This window comes from Gymnoscopelus braueri (assembly GCF_963280865.1).
Source record: "Gymnoscopelus braueri genome assembly, chromosome: 3".
Taxonomy (NCBI): domain Eukaryota; kingdom Metazoa; phylum Chordata; class Actinopteri; order Myctophiformes; family Myctophidae; genus Gymnoscopelus; species Gymnoscopelus braueri.
In genome coordinates, this window is record NC_137612.1 from 30,007,348 (window position 1) to 30,026,239 (window position 18,892).

Below are 18,892 nucleotides of genomic sequence, written 5' to 3' on the forward strand. Positions count from 1 at the left end.
ACAAGTCATTTTATATTTGGTTGCGCTCGGGTGTTGCGCTCTGAAAATAGCAGATCGGTTATTTTCGGCATGAAAATCATTTTGATGCCATCACGGCCTGCCAAAAATACATTTTAGTCAACTAAATCAACTGTTGATTTAGTCGACTAAAATCTTATGATATTTAGTTGACTAAAACTAGACTAAAAGTACATTATTTCAGGTAACTAAAATATGACTAAAACTAAACAGAATTATATTCAAAAGACTATGACTAAAACTAAATCAAAATTTGCTGTCAAAATCAACACTGGTGGAACCTGGAGGGATAGCGCGTTCCTCCGCATGCGTTACATCCTCCCATGAACCTCCTCACTGTTGGGTGGAAAGAAGCGGCATGGTGACTGACTCCATGTGTGTCTGAAGATACATGTGGTTTTCTGTATGCCCAGACCAACAGTAGGGGTTGGCAGTGAATATATATATATATATATGATTGGATATATTATTGGCAATGACTAAATTGGGGAGAACATTAATAAATAATGAAAATGAAATGAAATAACTAGCACATTTGGAAACAGATGTGCAAAAACACACATACAGTACGTGCATACATTTAGAGGAAGTTTTAGCTCGCAGCCATCATTCATATTGTAAATATTGTATGTTGTTGTAAATGTCAACATCTGTGTTTCCATCCCGCCTCTCTTCCTTCATTACACATCTGTCACGTCTCACTTCCATTTATTTGTTTACCTCTCTCTCTCTTTCTCTCTCTCTCTTTATCTCTCCCCCCTCCCCCAACATGAAATGTTTGGTTTGATCTCATTTTTTGTTTAGTCTGGTTTCATACTTTCTCCGTTGCACATTTTATTTTTGGCATCTTCCTTCTTCCTTCCATCCATACTTCCTTCTTTCATTCCCCACCCCCATGTTCCCCTCTCTTCACACTTGATCCTGTCTTTGTGGTTTCTCATGCTGAAGCCAGAAAACAATAACAACAACAACCTTGCAGTGTTGTTTCAAGTCGTTCTAACATACAGTACTGTGTAGTCCTATTGAGCTGACCAATACAGTGATTACCCATTCACTTCAGGTGTACCAGGGAAGCCACCTTATTGGCGTTGTCACCCGATTGGTGGAGCGTTCCTCCTCCAGAGCAAAGCTCTACGCACAAGTAAGCGAGGAGAGAGTGCCATGGAGAGGCAGGCTTCATCCAGCGATATCATGATGAGGATTATACATTTATGACAAAGATGAATTACATGAAAATGAAACATCAAGATATAAGGAATTGTGAATTTACTGCAGTCTAGATAAAACCACAGAATTTACTGCAGTCTAGATAAAACCACAGTAGGAACAAGGACAGATTGAGCTCCAGAATGTAAATACCCAAGTGAAGTCGCAAATACATCCTGTCAGATAATTGGAACAGATACAGTGGTGTACAATTTTACACCCACACACATATACAGTATATAGGCTATAACTATATACAGGATTTGTATTTGAATAGTTACAGAATGCACAATTGCACATTTATTTAGGCATCAAACATTTAGAGGGGAAATGTCTTGGGGTGTAATTATATCCCCTTATATACACCCTTCAAGACAGTTCTCAGTCTCAAATTAATTCATGCTGGATTATTTAGACAAAGTGTGCAGTATTTGCCATGAGCCACTAGAGGTCCTCAGTGAGTCGCTGACCTAAATTACATAGACATTACATTGGCATAGTAGTTTTCCTTAAACCCAGATATTGGTTGGCTTGCCTCCCATGGAAAATTCCTGTTGAAATTGTAATTTAAGATTTACTTTTTAATCCTGAACATTTCCCTAATAAAAATCTTAACCCACTAATCTGACTCCGCTACTTAAACCAGTAATAGCCTACAACCCAGTCTTGTGTTTACAACAAACATTTATGGCCCAGGGTTTCTGGTCCAGTTCTATTCATTCTGCTTCCAGGCCAGGCTCCAGGTCTGTCAGGTCCAGTGTTTTCCTACAGTACACTAGTTCAGTCCAGGTCTAGCCAAGCCTGCCTCTCTCCTCCTCCAGGCCTCTTCTCTGGCATGTTGGATGTTAGACACTCTGTAGAGTTTTAAATGTCACGCCAAACAAGGATTCACATTCACAAGTATAATGGAGAACATAAATCGAATGTTCCCCATTATACTTGCTTTGCATAGTGCTATGCTTGTCGTTGTGCCCTCACATCCTCTGTCCTCTGGTTGGTGTTGGAGTCGTTATGTGGCTACAGTGGCTACCGCACCATCAGCTCCCACCACCACCACTACCAACAACTTGCAACAAGTTTCCCCCTCGTCTTCACATCACATTTTTAGATATTCAGCTACATTTTTTATTGTACTACATGATTTTCAAAATTATTTCAATTTTTTTTGTGCTGCTAATGTTAGCAGCCATGAAACTAAGCAGTGTGTGTGTCTCTAAAAATGCTGCTGAAGTTGTGTTGAAAAGTTTACCGCATCAATGCCATGCATTTAGGTAAAATATGTGAATGTGAAAACTACAACCCTTATTTCCTGTTTTTTAGTCGCTAACCTCAGTAAATGTGACGTTGTCCTTGTTCACTGTGTTTATGTCAAAATAAAAATTTTGACTTTAGAAGGTATGAATCATTTTGATGGCAGCCATTGACGATGTGGGTGTGCCAGGCCGATTATTGTATCTCTAGACAACGGTAGTAAATAAGTAGCCTTCCTTTGGAAGCACCTTTCAATCTCAGGGCGGACATTCTAATCGCAAGGCCACTGAGACCATGATAGCCACCAACAAATAATTGAAATCCACATCAGAAGCATGATAGTATCCCTTTAAACTTAAACCCTATACATCATTGACTGGACTCCTCCAGGGAACCATACAAGGCCCCTTCCTTTTTTCCCCCTAAACCAAACATCTTCGCCCAAAATAGCCGATTTACAAGCTTGTACGTCGGCTATTTTTGCCAAAAAATGTTCACCCCAGAATAGGGACGCAGGGGGTCGTGTAGGCCTACTATAGTTAAGATATATTGGCTGCCAGAGGACACATTGTACAGTTTGACTGTCAAACAGTCTCTCTGTAAGCAGGGTGTCCACGGTGCAACAAGTGGAGGGTGTGGATTCTCCACGCTGCATTACCCGCTCACTGTTGATCACATCATCGAGTGCCCACGCCACGTACTGTAATGTAGACGCAGCTCGTGCAAGAACATGATCTGTCAGTAACCGTAAGGCCTGTGTGCATTTGAGGACTCTGAAGACTCATTATTTTGCTGTCTGACATTTCATGGTGAGCCTGTCTGCGGTAAACACCACAGTACAGGGATCTGCCCAATTCTTTCTCTCTCTCTTCACGGCATGTTGTAGAGATAAGGCCATCACTGGGTATCCGGAGAACTGGGACCTTGAGAGAAATGGTGTTGGTGGTGGGAGAAAATCAAGGCTGGTGGGCGACAGAAACGAGTTTGAGCCCTGTGAGGCGCGCCCTAAGGCCATAGCTGAAGCGAGTGCCCGCGGCGAGCCGCGCTGTCGGAACGATGGCTGCGCTGTTGACTCAGTCCGAGTTACATTCCGATAGCAGCGATGCCCACACATTCATCCTCATTCACTAAACATGCATATTATAAGATTTCATCTTAAAGTGTTCTTAAGATCGTTTCCATGAACATAGTGGCATTCATAATTTATTTCATCATCCGAATTTCTTCTTTGGTACGATTAAGATATACATGTGTTTGATAACGTGTGTGTTTGGAAACGTGTAGGAAGGTATTGTGCTGATGTGGCTTGTTTGCCCTATTCTTTGGTGGTACCGAGTACCAAATCTCTAATGAACAAAAAAAAATTATTTCTTTTTTTTCTTTTTTTAAGCTACGGCTGTATGCACTGAAAAACACACTGGCATTATTTGAAATGCTGCATCAAACACTGTTCCTTATTCTGAGGCATGAACAGCATACTGTAGCCCTCTTGAGTGTAACAATAAAAATCTATAGTAATTCCATTGTGGCTACAAATTTTTTATGTTTTTATGCATAGAAAACAACCTCGGCCAGCAAGTAATTTGTGATAGTTAACAGCAGTATGATCATTACTTCACTGGCAGTGGGTTTGTTGGTTAACGGGTGAACAGATGTGTTTCCCCAAACATGTCTCAGAATAATGAACGACTTCTTAACATAGTGAATGCTTAGTTTCTCCCAGCCGAAGCAGTAAGCTCGTATATTGCATGACTGTGTTTGATTCTTATTTTCACAGGTGCCTCCTTCCACGATGTGTACAGCAGGGGAGCTCCATCCAACTCTCAAACTCAACGATAATTGAGACCAGTGTAAGTACTGTGCAGAGGATAACACATCATTTGCACAGATACCCCCCCCCCCCCCCACACACACACACACACACAACAAAACATAAACATACATGATACACCCCTAATTCCCCCCACTCTTTTATTCTGTAGTGAGAAGAATTCAAATTTCAAAACTTTTCCATGATGTGTACGTTCTAATGAGTTTATCATGACACCCGCTTAAGACTATGCACGCACGCACGCACACAGAACACACGCACACACACACACACACGCACGCACGCACGCACGCACGCACGCACGCACGCACGCACGCACGCACGCACGCACGCACGCACGCACGCACACACACACACACACACACACACACACACATACACGCACGCACGCACGCACGCACGCACACACACACACACATTCTTCTGCAGCTTAATTCCTGATTTATTTCCATCTCCCGTTGGTTTTGTGCCTCATTGCGTGAGCAATACATGACTCCCTCTGTCTCTACCACGTGTCCCTTACCCCCAACCCCCACCCTTTAGAAAATCTTGGGCCGACTCTGTGAGCAGAACAGGATTGTGAAGGACCAGGAGGCTGTGGTCCACAGACTCAGAATGGACAAGGTACTACACACTATCCACAAGCATGTTGGTTTACTCTTTTGATAAATACATCTCATAATGCTTAATTAACAATGCTGGTATGAATAATGAGTATGTTTAGGGTATCATTTTTCAGAGAGAGAGAGAGAGAGAGAGAGGGAGGGAGGGAGAGAGAGAGAGAGAGAGAGAGAGAGAGAGAGAGAGAGAGAGAGAGAGAGAGAGAGAGAGAGAGAGAGAGAGAGAGAGAGAGAGAGAGAGAGAGAGAGAGAGAGAGAGAGAGAGAGAGAGTTATTGTGGTAGCACATAATCTATACCTGGATTTTCACTGGTCATGTAAAAACATTGTGCACCTCACGTCCTCAAACGATTGTTACTGTGCATCTGTTGTTCTCAGGACAGCCTAGAGGGGGCACTGGTGGCCACACATCAGGAGATGGAGCTGTACCACAATCAGCCTCTGGCCATGGACAAACTACAGCTGAAGAAAGAGACATTACAGAACCAGCTGATCAATATCAGAGGAGAGCTCTCTCAGGCCTCCAGCGTAAGAGTCTTAAGTCCTGTGCATATCCTATACATTGGCATGCACTATAACAGTTTTACTTACACACACGTTTAAGTTTCACTTAGTGTTGTCTCTATCCCGACGATCCTATCCTTGTCTGCTGAAATGGCCCAGTTTCAGCAGGGGTTACATTTTTATCATTTATTTGCCATCTCCAAGATACTTGCACCACTTTTGGCAAAGCTGAACGCCAGAAATATATTTAATACGGTTCAACTTTGAACCGTATTAACTATGACTATGCTGAAATCCTGGAAATGTATTTTAATATGGCCTCTCTGGTTGCCTTTCTTGGCATATATCATATCATTGTCACATTTCTACAGGGATACAAAAGGTTGAAAGTGCTTGAACAGGGACTGTTACATCATATTTGTAGTATGCCCAGTTGTGTCCCGCAGTGCAACCTAGTTGGAACGTTTCAACCTGTAGAGGCCACTGCAGCACTAGATTTCTATGTGACTGCAGCATGTTATTCTTTAAAAAGGTTATCCGCAACTTTGCTTGCATGTCCTTGTATTGCCCCCAGGCTTTAACCACATCACGTATGGAGTTTGAAGCACTGGAGGACGAGGCCAATGCCATCCACGGAGACCTCTGGGAGCAACTTAACGCAGGAGGGCAGGTACAACGAATGGCTTCTCATCTGCATAGCGACCCCAAAAAAGGTCACACAGCGTAGATACACAGGCCTTTATTCATCCTGAGGGCAATTCAGTTGTCATAGCAGCACCGCAGTAAGAGTGAAACAAAGATACAGGTATGGGTAGAAAATGTAGAAGAGAAGTAGTAACACTATAACAAAAAGGGTGACAAAATAATATAAAAGAGATTATAAAGATGACCTGGCCTTCTGCAGCTAGACAGGCCAGGTGTGCATAGTGTATTGGGCCATCAATATGTGGAACTACAGACGTACTATAGACGTGAAGGTAACATTTGCAATCATTTATCAATAAAGACGGCATACTGTAAATAGACTTGAAGACCTATAGGGACTGACCTGACTTACTTTTTTTTTTCTTTTACATTTTTGAAAATCTTTTGAAATAAAATGAAAATTTAGGCAACAAAAAAAAAGGGGATATTTACTCGCAAACCCATAAAAATGGGTCCCGACCCATAGTTTGGGCACCAGTGCAGTAGTCCATGGGCAAGGGCAACAGAGTGGGTGAGAAGGCTCTAAGCATTCATTCAAAGATGGGGAAGAAGTGCTGTTGGCCTTGTTATGAAGCCACTTGTAATGGCCACCGGCAGGAAGGACCGCCCAAGACGCTCCCCTGTGTGTTGGAGGGCAGTGAGTAATTTGCTCCTGTTGCTCCTCCGTGCCGCTAGCTCAGCATAGAGTTATACACACATAACAGATAAAAAGTGCGTGTTTGTCTAAACGAGAGCCAGTCTGCAACGTACACAGGGGACAGGGGCCCGTTGCCAAATGCACTGTGTATCTGTGGGTTCTGAGCTATGCGCTGTAAATGGAGACAAAAGCTCAGCAGTCATTTATCAAGGCTCTGTGCTTGACAGTTGCCAAAAACTTGCAACTTTGGCAGCAGTTAGGAAGGAAGTATGGATGAGTGACAAATGTACCTCACAAGTTCTACCAGATGATGATGTCCACTCCAGACATAATGTAGACAGCCTCTTTTCTATTGAATTGAGATTCTTTTGGAGGGACTTTTAAGGTTACGCTCAAGGAGTGCAACTTATGAACAAATCAATGACCCTCGTCATTGACAATGGTCAGGGGTGTCAGGGCATAGTGACCCTGACCCCGTTATAGTATTTTACAATCTCCTCACAGGAGTAATGATATGACTACTGTATGTCCTGGTAACTCCCTTTTTCTTATGAAGATGTTTACTGACTTATGACACACACCCTCCTCTCTCTCTCTCTCTCTCTCTCTCTCTCTCTCTCTCTCTCTCTCTCTCTCTCTCTCTCTCTGTCTCTCTCTCTCTCCTGGCTTGCTACAGAGTGAGTTAGTGCACAGGCACATCCAGAAGGAATTCTGGCGGGTCCAAGATGTGCTGGAGGGATTGCACAAGAGTAATTCATCCAGAGGCACTGACACAGCCAAGCACAGAGGTACACACATACACACACACACACACACACACACACACACACACACACACACACACACACACACACATACACACACACACGCACGCACAGACGCAGGCAGGCACGCACACACACACACACACACACACACACACACACACACACACACACGATAAGTTGAAAGCAACCCACGCACCACTTGATTTTCTTCTTCTTTTGGGCAGGGAATCCAAAAGTCAAAATTTCGAAGACATTTTTGGAAAAGTGTGTGTGTGTGTGTGGGGGTTATAATAATAACGATAATAATAATAATTAATTATTATTATTATTATTCATAATAATATATAAATCCTATAATGTTATAACTATAGCACTTTGTTCTTCTCTGTCTGTCTGTTTTTGTGTCTTACAGTGGTCGGCGGTGCACCAGGCTCCTTTAGCACCAATAGTCCAGCCAGTCCCCTGAGCTCAGTAAGCCTCACCAGCCCGCTCAGCCCCTTCTCCCCAATGCCTGCTACGCAGCCTTCCCCCACCAAACAGCTGGGCCCCGAGGTAAGCACGGGACGCATCCAGCCGGGGTTTTACCCCAACACCAGCCTAGAACCATGCATTTATACCCTCGCTGACTTTAGTACCAGTGCAGAGTCCCGTAGAAGGCCCAGTCCCAGAGCTCGTCCCAAATCGTGGATAGACCCCCGTTTGGAACCGGACCCCAAACCTGATGTCAAACTTTGGCCCAAGAGCTACAGGGGGCCTGACCCATGCCTCCATACAGACCATGTAATGTCCTACACTACTCATTCTAAAGACAACCAAACATTCCCAGTAGACCCTCATACCTTTTCTTGGCCCGCTAATACCTTCCAACAAGTCCTCAGAGATTCCTTAGAGAAACTGGAGCCTGTAGAAGAGGAGGAAGACCGTTACCCCTACCCTACAATCAGACCAACATTTGACCTATGCTTAAATCCAGTCAAAACCAGGGCTGCAGGACAGACCAGACAACCCCGGGTCTCTTCACACGACTTCAAATTATATAGTCAGTATTCACACACAAATCAAACCCATGCTGCCAGTCAGGCACTCAGTCAAGCGACCTCAAACACACTCGGGCAGCAAGCCATGATTGGCTACCGAAAAGACGTCTACCCAGACCGTAATCCACCTCCTACGGTACGGAGGTACCTGCCTCACAACAGGCGTTCTTCTGTCCCCAAAGCGCAGCTCCTACAGCTCCAAGACGCTTATTATGAGGGTAGCGCGTTGTCTTTTAATGATTCTTCAAACCTCTATAGACCGACACTGGAAAGAACACATATTCGGGCAGCCACTACAGAGTATCATCGCCGGTTACCGTCACAGGCCCAGTCACGTGTGTGTGCACGAATCCGGCCTCTCTCTTACCCTAATGTTCAGTTTGGTGGTGGTAATAACTGCCTGGTACCACAATCAATTTCACCCTGCATGACCTCTGGTGGAATATTGATGCAGACCCATCTTTAAACCGACATGACCTTATAATGATGTAATGAATATCCACCCATTTGTACTTGACCCTTGTGGTCCAGCATGTCAGACATTTGTAAATCAATTAATATTGGTATGCTATTTTGTTTAAATCCAGAGACAGCTATGCCAAGTCAAACATCTTTTTAAGTGAGTTAATTAAAACAAAAATGTCCCATGCAGAAAGTTACTATTTGGCGTCCTTTTGGTCTGCTGGTGTGGAGACATTGAGCAACTAATTTAAAGAAAGGTTAATTAGCTGTCAGACTCCAAAAGATTCTTATCTGCCTTGTAAGTGACCTTTCTTTTCTTGGATTGCTCCGGGGTCACCACGTGATCCTCACTGCCTCTGGGGATTTTCATTTTTGTTTTTATTATTCAAAATAAAGAAACGGCACCTATCTCCAACATCTATCTTTTTGAACAGAGCAAGCATACAGTCCATTCATGTGCTCTTGCCTGATTCAATTACAGCTTTATGGCAATTGATTCAGGAAGGGAGACCTATATATGATAGGCTGCGGCTGGGGTTTAGTTAGGTTCCCTTATGCACTTTTTTGAGGAAAGGGACATTCTACTGTTGACCATCGGCTTTTAAACTCAATTAAATGTTTTAGGAGTTCACATTAGTCATTTGGTTTTTAGAGTCCTGTTGTTGCTGCATGCTTGTTTTTCATGAAGTGTGACAGCACAGGATCATCATGTGCATTAACCTCTAGATTGCGAGCGTTACGGAAAAGCAAATTAAGTTCTTCTACTGTAGGAAGACATGTGCTGTGCTTAATCATTGCTCATTAGTTGACCTCAACTTAGCTTTTGTTGCCTTACCTTCTTGTCTACAGCCAGCTCTGCTTAGAAAGAAGCATGTCAATTTATTTAGCTAACATTTGACATTCAACGTTGAAGTGACTAAATAACCATGTAATAATTGATTATTTAAAACAGATAGATGAACTAAAGGAATAATAAGGTGCAGTGGTCGTAAAGTTGTTCCCATGTGGGTCAGCACATTAATGTGGAAATGTCCTCATGCATACTATCAGACCAAGCATTTCATTAGGCGCCGTGACCTTTCACCCCTGACCGCCAACGGGGAGGTCAGTGCACCATTCCACACAAAAAAAACGTCCCCATGATTCCTCTCTGCTCTGCACTCTGCCTGGCTTGTTGTCACTCCTCCTGACGCACAGCGCTCTCTCTTCCTCCTCGTCCTCCTTCCACCTCCTGCCCTCCTTGTCCTTCTCTCTTTCCCTCCCTCCCTCCCTCCCTCCCTCGCTCCCTCCCCCCAATGACTTTAGGAAATGGGCCCGCCGCGCCCCCCACTTCCCAAATCCTATTACCCTCTGGAATCCTCCCCGACCTTCCCTCCCTCCGTCCCTCCCCTGCCCTTTGACAGTGCCGCCTGGCTACGCAGCTTGGGCTTTGGTGACGGTTACCTTGATGAAGAGTCTCACGGCAGAAAGGTATTTAGAGACGTGGAGGGAACCCCTGCCTCCAATGTTGTTGAAACACCATCCTCAACCCCCGTCCCCCCCTCCTCCTACTCCCGAGCCATTACAATAGTGTCCAAAGTTAAAACAGATCCTACATAATCCTTTCATCAATGCTCCATTCTGTCCTGTCATCACCTATACAGTCTCTCATCTCCATCTGTGTGTGTTTTTGCGTTCCCAAAGCACTTCCAGTTCCAGAGGCGGGCAGCGCCACTTCTGCCTAGTTTTTGGATGGCTCTAACACCTTAACCACTTCAACCCCATGGCATCCCTATTTGGGCTGTGTTGTGAACTTGTAGATTGGCTATTTTCAACAAATTATTATATATTTTTTACTGTTCTATTACAAAAAAGAAAAACATTTTGAAATTACCAGGGCTTAAGTGGTTAACACATCCACCGCCAGAGGTTAATCTCATAATGTACTCACCAGTGCCAAGGTGTTTTTGTTGTTTTTTTGTTTTTTTCATGTCGCCATAGATCTTGTTAAAATCCTTAAGATTGAGCCGTGAACGGTCTGTTTACATCCGCGAGATCTCCCTGTATCTCCCAGTGAAGACCGCATGTCAAACGGACTTCCATGACTGTAGTTAGAGCGGATTACGTTAAACAGTGAAATGCGAGGAGAAAAAACTACAGGAAGAGAATTGAGTTTCAGTTTCGTCTGTAGAATGGGAGCGGGCGAGCTCGGCGCTTAACCGTTGGATTTAACGGCCCGTAGAACTACGGGCCCGGCGGTAAAGGTGTTAAAGGCCTTGACTCAGTCATTCCGTTTTCAAACTAATCAGGCACATCTATTTCTAACTCTTGCATTTAAAACACCTTCATTTCCTGATCAAAATCTAAAGAGACGGTATGTTGGAGTCTTGTGTTTTGTTGACTACCCGGTCACCAACAAATATCAAGCTGTGCAAAACATCACTAACAATCACGCGGCTGTGAATCTTTTTAAGTGCTTGTGGATGCAAATGCACCGTCTAGCTTAGAGGTAGCACTCTTTTTTAGTACAGGTAGCACTCTTTTCAACCAACGATACGACCAAGCCCAGAGGTGTGGCATTCGACATGTCTTTTCCACCATGCTCATGTGCATCTCTGTAGTGATGTGGTCTTGCTAGCATCTGTGTCTGTCATGTAGACTGTACGAATCTGCTTTATCAATAATAGGGATGCTGCTAGCTATGGCATGAGTTTATTTTAACCACTTAAACCCAATATTCTTCATTGACCGGGCCGGCGTCCCCCAGGGGTTTATACTTGATCCCCTCCTTTTTTCGCTCTCTCCACATTCCACAACTCTTCGCCGAAAATAGCCAATCTACAACCTCATGTCGCAAGCTTGTAGATCTGTTATTTTTGTCTTTACTTTACCACTTATTACAAGATGCCCAGAATTAGGGACGCCAGGGTTCATGTGGTTAACATAAGCTTATCATTGCTATCCAAATGATCTAATGCAGTGGTTCTCAAAGTGGGGTCCAGGGACCCTCAGGGTTCCTTGGGGGGGGGGGGGGGGGGGGTTCTAAATGGACCCTTACAGGTTATGGGAGTTATGGGTTATGGGGGTCCTTGAAATTAAAAAGTGTGCGAATCACTGATCTAATTCATTCTGGGTTCAAATGTGTTAATTGTGTTAAATAATAATTTCTATCGATAAACCTTTTCTTACCACAGCTCAGACTCCTCTGGTGCGTTGCACTCTTAAAACAATGATATTTTGGCAATCAAGTGAAGGGTCGCACTCAGAGTGGCAAGATCAGGGAGTTTCTTTTATTTCTCCATATGCCTTTACAAAGAACAAACGTTTCGGCTATCCAGCCTTCGTCAGTGTGACGACACACTGACGAAGGCTGGATAGCCGAAACGTTTGTTCTTTGTAAAGGCATATGGAGAAATAAAAGAAACTCCCTGATCTTATCATTTGTATCCACATTATCTAATGCAGTTGTTCTCAAAGTGGGGTCCCACAGGGTTCCTTGACAGGGTTTCAAATGGACCCTCACAGGTCTGTAACTCTGAGAGCATTTGGTTCCATTTGGATGCTCACAGAGTTATGGGGACCTTGAAATTAAAAGGTTTGAGAACCACTCCAATGCATTCTGGGTTCCAGTGTCAGTGTGAACAGCTCTGGATGAGTTGTGCATCCTCACTTCCTGCGAGGATGTTTAATTTGGACTGGATGACAGTGGCTTCTCTGTGTTGCAGCACAAGTATGGAGAACGGCCAAATGCCAACGAAGTGCAGGAGCAGGAACAAGAAAGACTGTCCAACATGAATAAAGGTACAGCATCTGACCGTTGCTGAATGGTAGGACCGCAACTATCCATTATTTTCTTAGAGGTTATTATATCGATTACTTTTTCGATTAGTCGAATAATTGAGAAGCAGGTTAAAAAAAACATCAACAATTGTTTAAATTTATATATCAATGAATCGATTAACCACTTGAGTGTTATTTTATACTTTTTCATACTTTTTTCAACGGTGTCATGCAAGAATTTAGAAAATAGCTGACAAAAAGCTCACAACGCATTGCGAGATTGTAGATGTGCTATTTTCTCTATTTTTGACAATTTTTCAAACTTTTCGCCTATAATAACATGCCCAAAATAGGAATGAATTATTCATTGATTATTTTATTAAATAAACGACTTTTTTTTAATCGATTAAATTGATTAGTTCGATTAACCCTTTGCACACCTACTGAACGGGGGACCACTAGTTGACTTGTGGAAAGCTCATCCGTTGTACAAAATATGTTTTATTTTAAATAAGAATAACCAAACTCATAGTGCTTGTGATTATACCCATCATGCGTATAATTATGTGATCCGTAATTATAACACAATTATAACACATCAAATCAAATTACTTTGGGAATGAGATGTTTAATTCCTATTCACAGAGGTGTGTAGACCTAATCTTCTTTCCCATGGTCTGAACTTTTCTGTCTTTTGTGTGCCTGCGTAGTTGGCATTGTTCCTCCAAGGACGAAGTCGCCCACTGATGAACCAGACTGCACTTTTGACGGGGTCACCCGCCGCATTGGCAAGATGCCAAATGGTATTTCACGGGTAGGTGAACCTACAGTAAAGGCATGTCAAGAATGTACCGCAATTCATTATCCTCTAAAGCAGTGGCTCCCAAACGGTGTGCTGAGCCATGAAACAAGTCCAGGTGTGTCTTGGGATTTTGTGACAACCACCACACATAATTTGTTTTTATACAAAATATTAGTCAAAACATCAGTAATCTGTGATCTTGGACTCTCCAAAATTCCAAAATCAGGATCCGCATCAGACCGAAAGATCTGGCGTTGGTCCAAGTTACCATTGCAGATGGCACGCTTATGTTCAGCCATATGTGTATTCAGAGCTCTATTCGTCATCCTGACGCGAGCTTTTCCACATGGGCATCTAATCTGGTAGTTAACGTCAACACTAGAACGGGTGAACTGGTCAAATGCATTGATATTCATCACACAAAAATCCATCATTTTGAGGTTTTCATAGCATCCATCATTGTCATGTTTTTCAATGATAGGCCATACGTCTCAGGATGAACTGCCTCACCACAGGATCAAAGTGATCCTTGAAAATTGCATTTGCCTCGCTTTTCAAGGTTTTGACTGAAGTGAAAACCATGCCAGTACTACTCGTACAGGCCAGCATTTCCCGTATGCCTTATTCACTCCCCTCTCCTCCGTTAGCTTGACAGTTCCCTGTAGGACCTGAGATGGTTTAGTGAAAAATAATTAATGAACGGCATAACTTGAATGTTAACACAACATGAACACAACATCATTCATAAAACTATTGAATGATATGGCAAGGCAAATTTATCTGTATGGCACATTTCAACATTTAAAGTGCTTATAAAACTTTGAGAAGACAAATAGTTAGAGTTGTAGCAGACCTGCAGTTTTCTGGGGGTTGTGCATCAGACACTAAACTCCACGTTTCCTGAGATTCCTGAGAGGTTCGTGATTAATGTAGCACAAGATCAGAAATGTATTTAGACCCTAAACCATTCAGTGCTTTATAAACCAATAGTAGTATTTTGAAATCAATTCTTTGACAGACAGGGAGCAAGTTTAACCACCTAACCTAAACCCTATATATGCTTCGTTGACTGGGATCCCCCAGGGGTTCATCCTTGGCCCCCTCCTCTTTTTCCCTCTACACCAAATCTCTTTGCCAAAAAATCCGGATCTACAAGCTCACAAGGCATCGCAACATAACTAATTGTGAACTATTTTCTCAGGATGTTCATCTATTATGACATGCCCTGGTACGCTAGGGTTCATGTGGTTCAAGATCTGACAACTGGAGTAATACAGCCTGATATACATTTTCTTGGTCTTACTGAGGACTCGAGCAGCAGCGTTCTGAATCAACTGCAGCTGTCTGTTTGATTTATTTTTTAGGGAGATCCTGTAAAACCAATGTAACAGTAACTGTTAGCTTAAGCCTCGGGGGGCAATCAATTACCCAGGCAGTTTGTACAAGGGTCTGATCTACAGGCCTTGGCATTGACCTACTGTACAGTACAGGTCCTTGCCTTCACCTTGCCTTTGCTTTGCCTTGTCTCTCCCAGTCCTTTAACTCCCAAGTACAATGCTGTGCACAATTTAGATCAGTGTTTCCCAAACACTGGGTCGGGGCCCATTTTTGGGTCACAGACCCATTTGCATGGGTCAGGAGTAAATATCCCTTTTTTTCGTTTACTAATTTGTTTTATTATTATTAATAAAAAATAAAAAATGCATTTTCAGAAATTTTAAATACATTTCAAACATTTTTCAACAGAATTTCAAAGAAATTCCTTTAATAAAATAAAAAAACACAATTAAGAAGTAGTGAAAATATGAGATGGGCAACGTTATCTTGGGTCTCAGTTAGAATGTTTGGGAACCACTGATATAGATGATACAAATTGAGATGGCATGGTATTTTCTTTTTAAGTTTCACAGTTACTTTTCCATTTGAGACATTGCTTTATGACTATGTAATCACCCCCATCAAGGATAAATGCTTAATCACTGGACGAGTTAGTTCCAACATTCCTTTTTGATTGGCTGAGAGGCATTCTATTGAGTGGCGTTGTCTTCCATTAACAGCACTCCACATCTCTATAAAAGTATCACTCCGACTTATTTATCTTATTATTCACTAGTAAGAGACCACACCTTCTGCTCAGGTTAAACAGCATTTATTGAACACAGTACAATGAAATATATGTGTATAGCTGGGGAGCCCGAGGCGGGGCGAGACTCAGGGTGGGGGTATAGTCTCGGGAGCCAGGCGACCGCCGCGTTGCTCTGCTCAGGAGCGGTCTGTCTGCTCAGGAGCGGTCTGTCGCCTTCGCTCCGACACTGCCCCGCCCTAGGGCTCCTAGAGGATGGAGGAAAAAGTTAGATGAGCAAAATTGGTGAGAAAGGAGGTGGTTGGGGAGGAGGAGGGAATTTGGATTTGCGAGCAGCCAAATCAAACAGGTAGTGAAACAGTCGCAGGTGTATTTATACTGTGGTGATTGCAGTGTGGATTGGCTGAGAGATAAGCAGCGCAGCTGAACTTGGTAAGGTGATTGCCTTATCAAGTTGAGCAGAGGTTGAGCAGAGGGAGGTCTCTACTCCTGAACATGCGTTGAATACAACTACATTTCACTAGTAAGAGACCACACCTTCTGCTCAGGTTAAACAGCATTTATTGAACACAGTACAATGAAATATATGTGTATAGCTGGGGAGCCCGAGGCGGGGCGAGACTCAGGGTGGGGGTATAGTCTCGGGAGCCAGGCGACCGCCGCGTTGCTCTGCTCAGGAGCGGTCTGTCTGCTCAGGAGCGGTCTGTCGCCTTCGCTCCGACACTGCCCCCAAAAGGCTGGCTTGAAGGTGGGAAAGGCCGCGAGGTGGAGACGGTGGTCTCTAGGCGGGCAACTGTTGCGTGGTTCCTCCTGGCTTGAAGGTGAGAATGGCCGGGAGGTGGAGACGGCTGGTCTCTTGGCGATGGCCGGTAGGTGGAGCCGGGTGGCTTCTAGGCGGGCAACTGACGAGTGATTCCTCCTGTCCTTGGACCCTCGGTCGGGCGAGGAAAAACTCCCTCCGGGGAGGATGGAGGAAGAAACCTCGGGAAGGATCGCGAAGGAGGGGACCCCCTTCCAGGGCGGACAGGCTAGGAAACGACACGCCAGTTACGGTCGCCGCAGGTGGAGATGGGCGTTGCGCAGGTCTTGGACGTTTGTTCTTATGCAGGAGTGGTAAGCTTCCGAGGACCATCGACCGAGGATGCGGACGACGTGGTCTGACGGGCCGTGTCTGGACATGGTGGAGGCGGCGCCGATCCGGAAGGAGTGGCCGGAGTAAAGCTGAGGTGGAAGGCCGGAAAGGGAGAGGATTTGGCGGAGGTGATGGTGGAACCAGAAGCGGGTGGCGATGGAACCGGGCTCGGTGGTGAACGGGAGTGACATGGCTGGTCGGTTAGGTATTGGATCGGCAGGTTTGGTTGATGACTGTCGCAGGAAATTGGGGAACTGGCAATGGAATCGGTAATGGGTTAGGTGGCGGGAGGTCAGCTGCACCGAGGTTGGAATGTTGGGTGACGAAGGTCCGAGTGAGGACGGAGGAATGACGAGATGTCGGGAGAGTAGGAACGGCCGTTATTGATAGTGACGGCTGGGCTGTGGGCTGTGTTTACCTTGTGGGTTAGGACGCTCATTGCAACGATCTGTAGGCCCCAAAAGGCGCGGCGGAGGCTATTGGTAAGCTCACGGAGTGCGGTTGATGGACGGAGGGGCTGAAGGTGTTGGGACCAGGCGGAGGCGCACCAGTGGCACTGACGGCAGTCGCCGAGCTGAGTGAATGGAGCTGCGACGGTGTAGCACTGGATGTCGTCAGGGAGAGTATCAAAGCCTTGACGAAGGTGATGCTGTTCCGTTTGTTGGGGAGGTAGTGCTGGAGGGAATCGGAGGTCTGAGAAGACCGACTTGAGCGTGGAGAGGCTGTGTGAGCTGCTTGATAGATGTGCTGGGGCTGGCGGCCCGAACGAGTGCGTGAGCTGCTCGTAGGATGGCTGAGGGGTGATGCGTCCAGGTGAGCGAGGAACGTGAGCTGCTTGTGAGTCGACCTGGGCTACCTCCCTGATTTTGGGTTGAGGTGATCGTGGAGCGAGAACAGCTTGAGGTGAACCTGTGGGTCAAGGGCGCCTTTCTTTTCTTCTTCTTGGCGCAAGGCACGGGGCGAGGAGGGGAGAGGGGCGCACGGCGCCGGTCCGAGAGAGGGGGGGGGAGGGAGTGCACAAGGTGCAGTGGGCACCTGAGGGCGTGCTCATGATGAGTGTGTGCTGCTTGCGGCATGGCCTGGGAGTGACGGACCCCGGTGGCCGTGAACTGCTCAGGGGATGACTTGGAGGTGACGGGTCTGGGTGAACGTGCAGTGTGAGGCGAACGTGGGGCGAGAACTGTGGTTCTGTTTACGGAGAAATGGCATGCTAAGTTTGTTTGTAAATCCCTTGTGAGTGAGTAGTCTGTACTACTCTGCATTTGTCTTGACGCCGACGTGAGCAGGTTCAGGTGGGCTGAGGATGGCTTCTCTCTCCCGCCTGGAGTAGAACGCTGCCATGACGGGTCGGCTCCGAAATCCTGTAGATGTGACGTGGAGCCTCCGGGCAAGGCGCGGAGTCCATCCTGGCCCAGGGCTTCGGCCAGTCCGAGGACGGGATGCTGGGCAGTGGGGTGTACCTCGGCCGGGACCTGGAGAAAGCCAGCCGCTACCCCCTTGATGTGGATGAGTCCCAGCGTGTTGTCATTGAGGTGAAAGTCAACGTGGGCGACGTGATCGCCGTCGATTGCCAAAGCCATCCGCGGCTGCTTGAAGGATAACCTGGATGTGACGGGTCCGGATGAGCATGTGGCATGGCCTGCTTGAAAACCCGATAGTGCTGGGTCCAGGTGATCATGTAACGCAAGCTGCTTGAGGGATGACCTTGAGGTGTTGGGTCCGGGTAGGCGTGGGCGTGCGTAGTGGGATGCTTGGGGGAAACCTGGAGGTAACTGGTCGAAGTGGGCGTGGGTTGATTAGGGGAGCCTGGAGGTGACGGGTCCAGGTGGGCGAGCAATGTGGGCTGCTTGGGGGAAGCCTGTGCGGCAAGAGCTGCTGATAGGTCCAGGTAATCCTGAGGCTTCTCTGCTGTGCAGGGGAGGGGGGCGGGACTGGTGAGTGCCGGGTTGCATCCTGTTGAGGTTCGGCGGCTGGGGTAGCTGTGGCTAGGGTGTAGGATGAGGCTGGTGCGGGGAAGGGGTTGAAGCCGAGGGGCAAGAGAGTTGCTGGAGAACAGCTGAGCTGGGTCGGGTAGTGGCG

At 45.6% G+C, this 18,892-nt stretch overlaps 1 protein-coding gene across 1 annotated transcript in view; it reads left to right on the forward strand.

Annotated features, from left to right (window-relative positions):
• The window catches only part of plekha6 (pleckstrin homology domain containing, family A member 6), a 105,846-nt gene that overhangs the window by 69,457 nt on the left and 17,497 nt on the right, over positions 1–18,892 (forward strand). Inside the window, 10 exon segments of the mRNA XM_080425218.1 lie at positions 4,253–4,312; positions 4,314–4,325; positions 4,850–4,930; positions 5,304–5,453; positions 6,004–6,099; positions 7,448–7,559; positions 7,951–8,090; positions 10,343–10,507; positions 12,742–12,817; positions 13,507–13,610. Coding sequence (XP_080281344.1) covers positions 4,253–4,312; positions 4,314–4,325; positions 4,850–4,930; positions 5,304–5,453; positions 6,004–6,099; positions 7,448–7,559; positions 7,951–8,090; positions 10,343–10,507; positions 12,742–12,817; positions 13,507–13,610 — 996 coding nt within the window.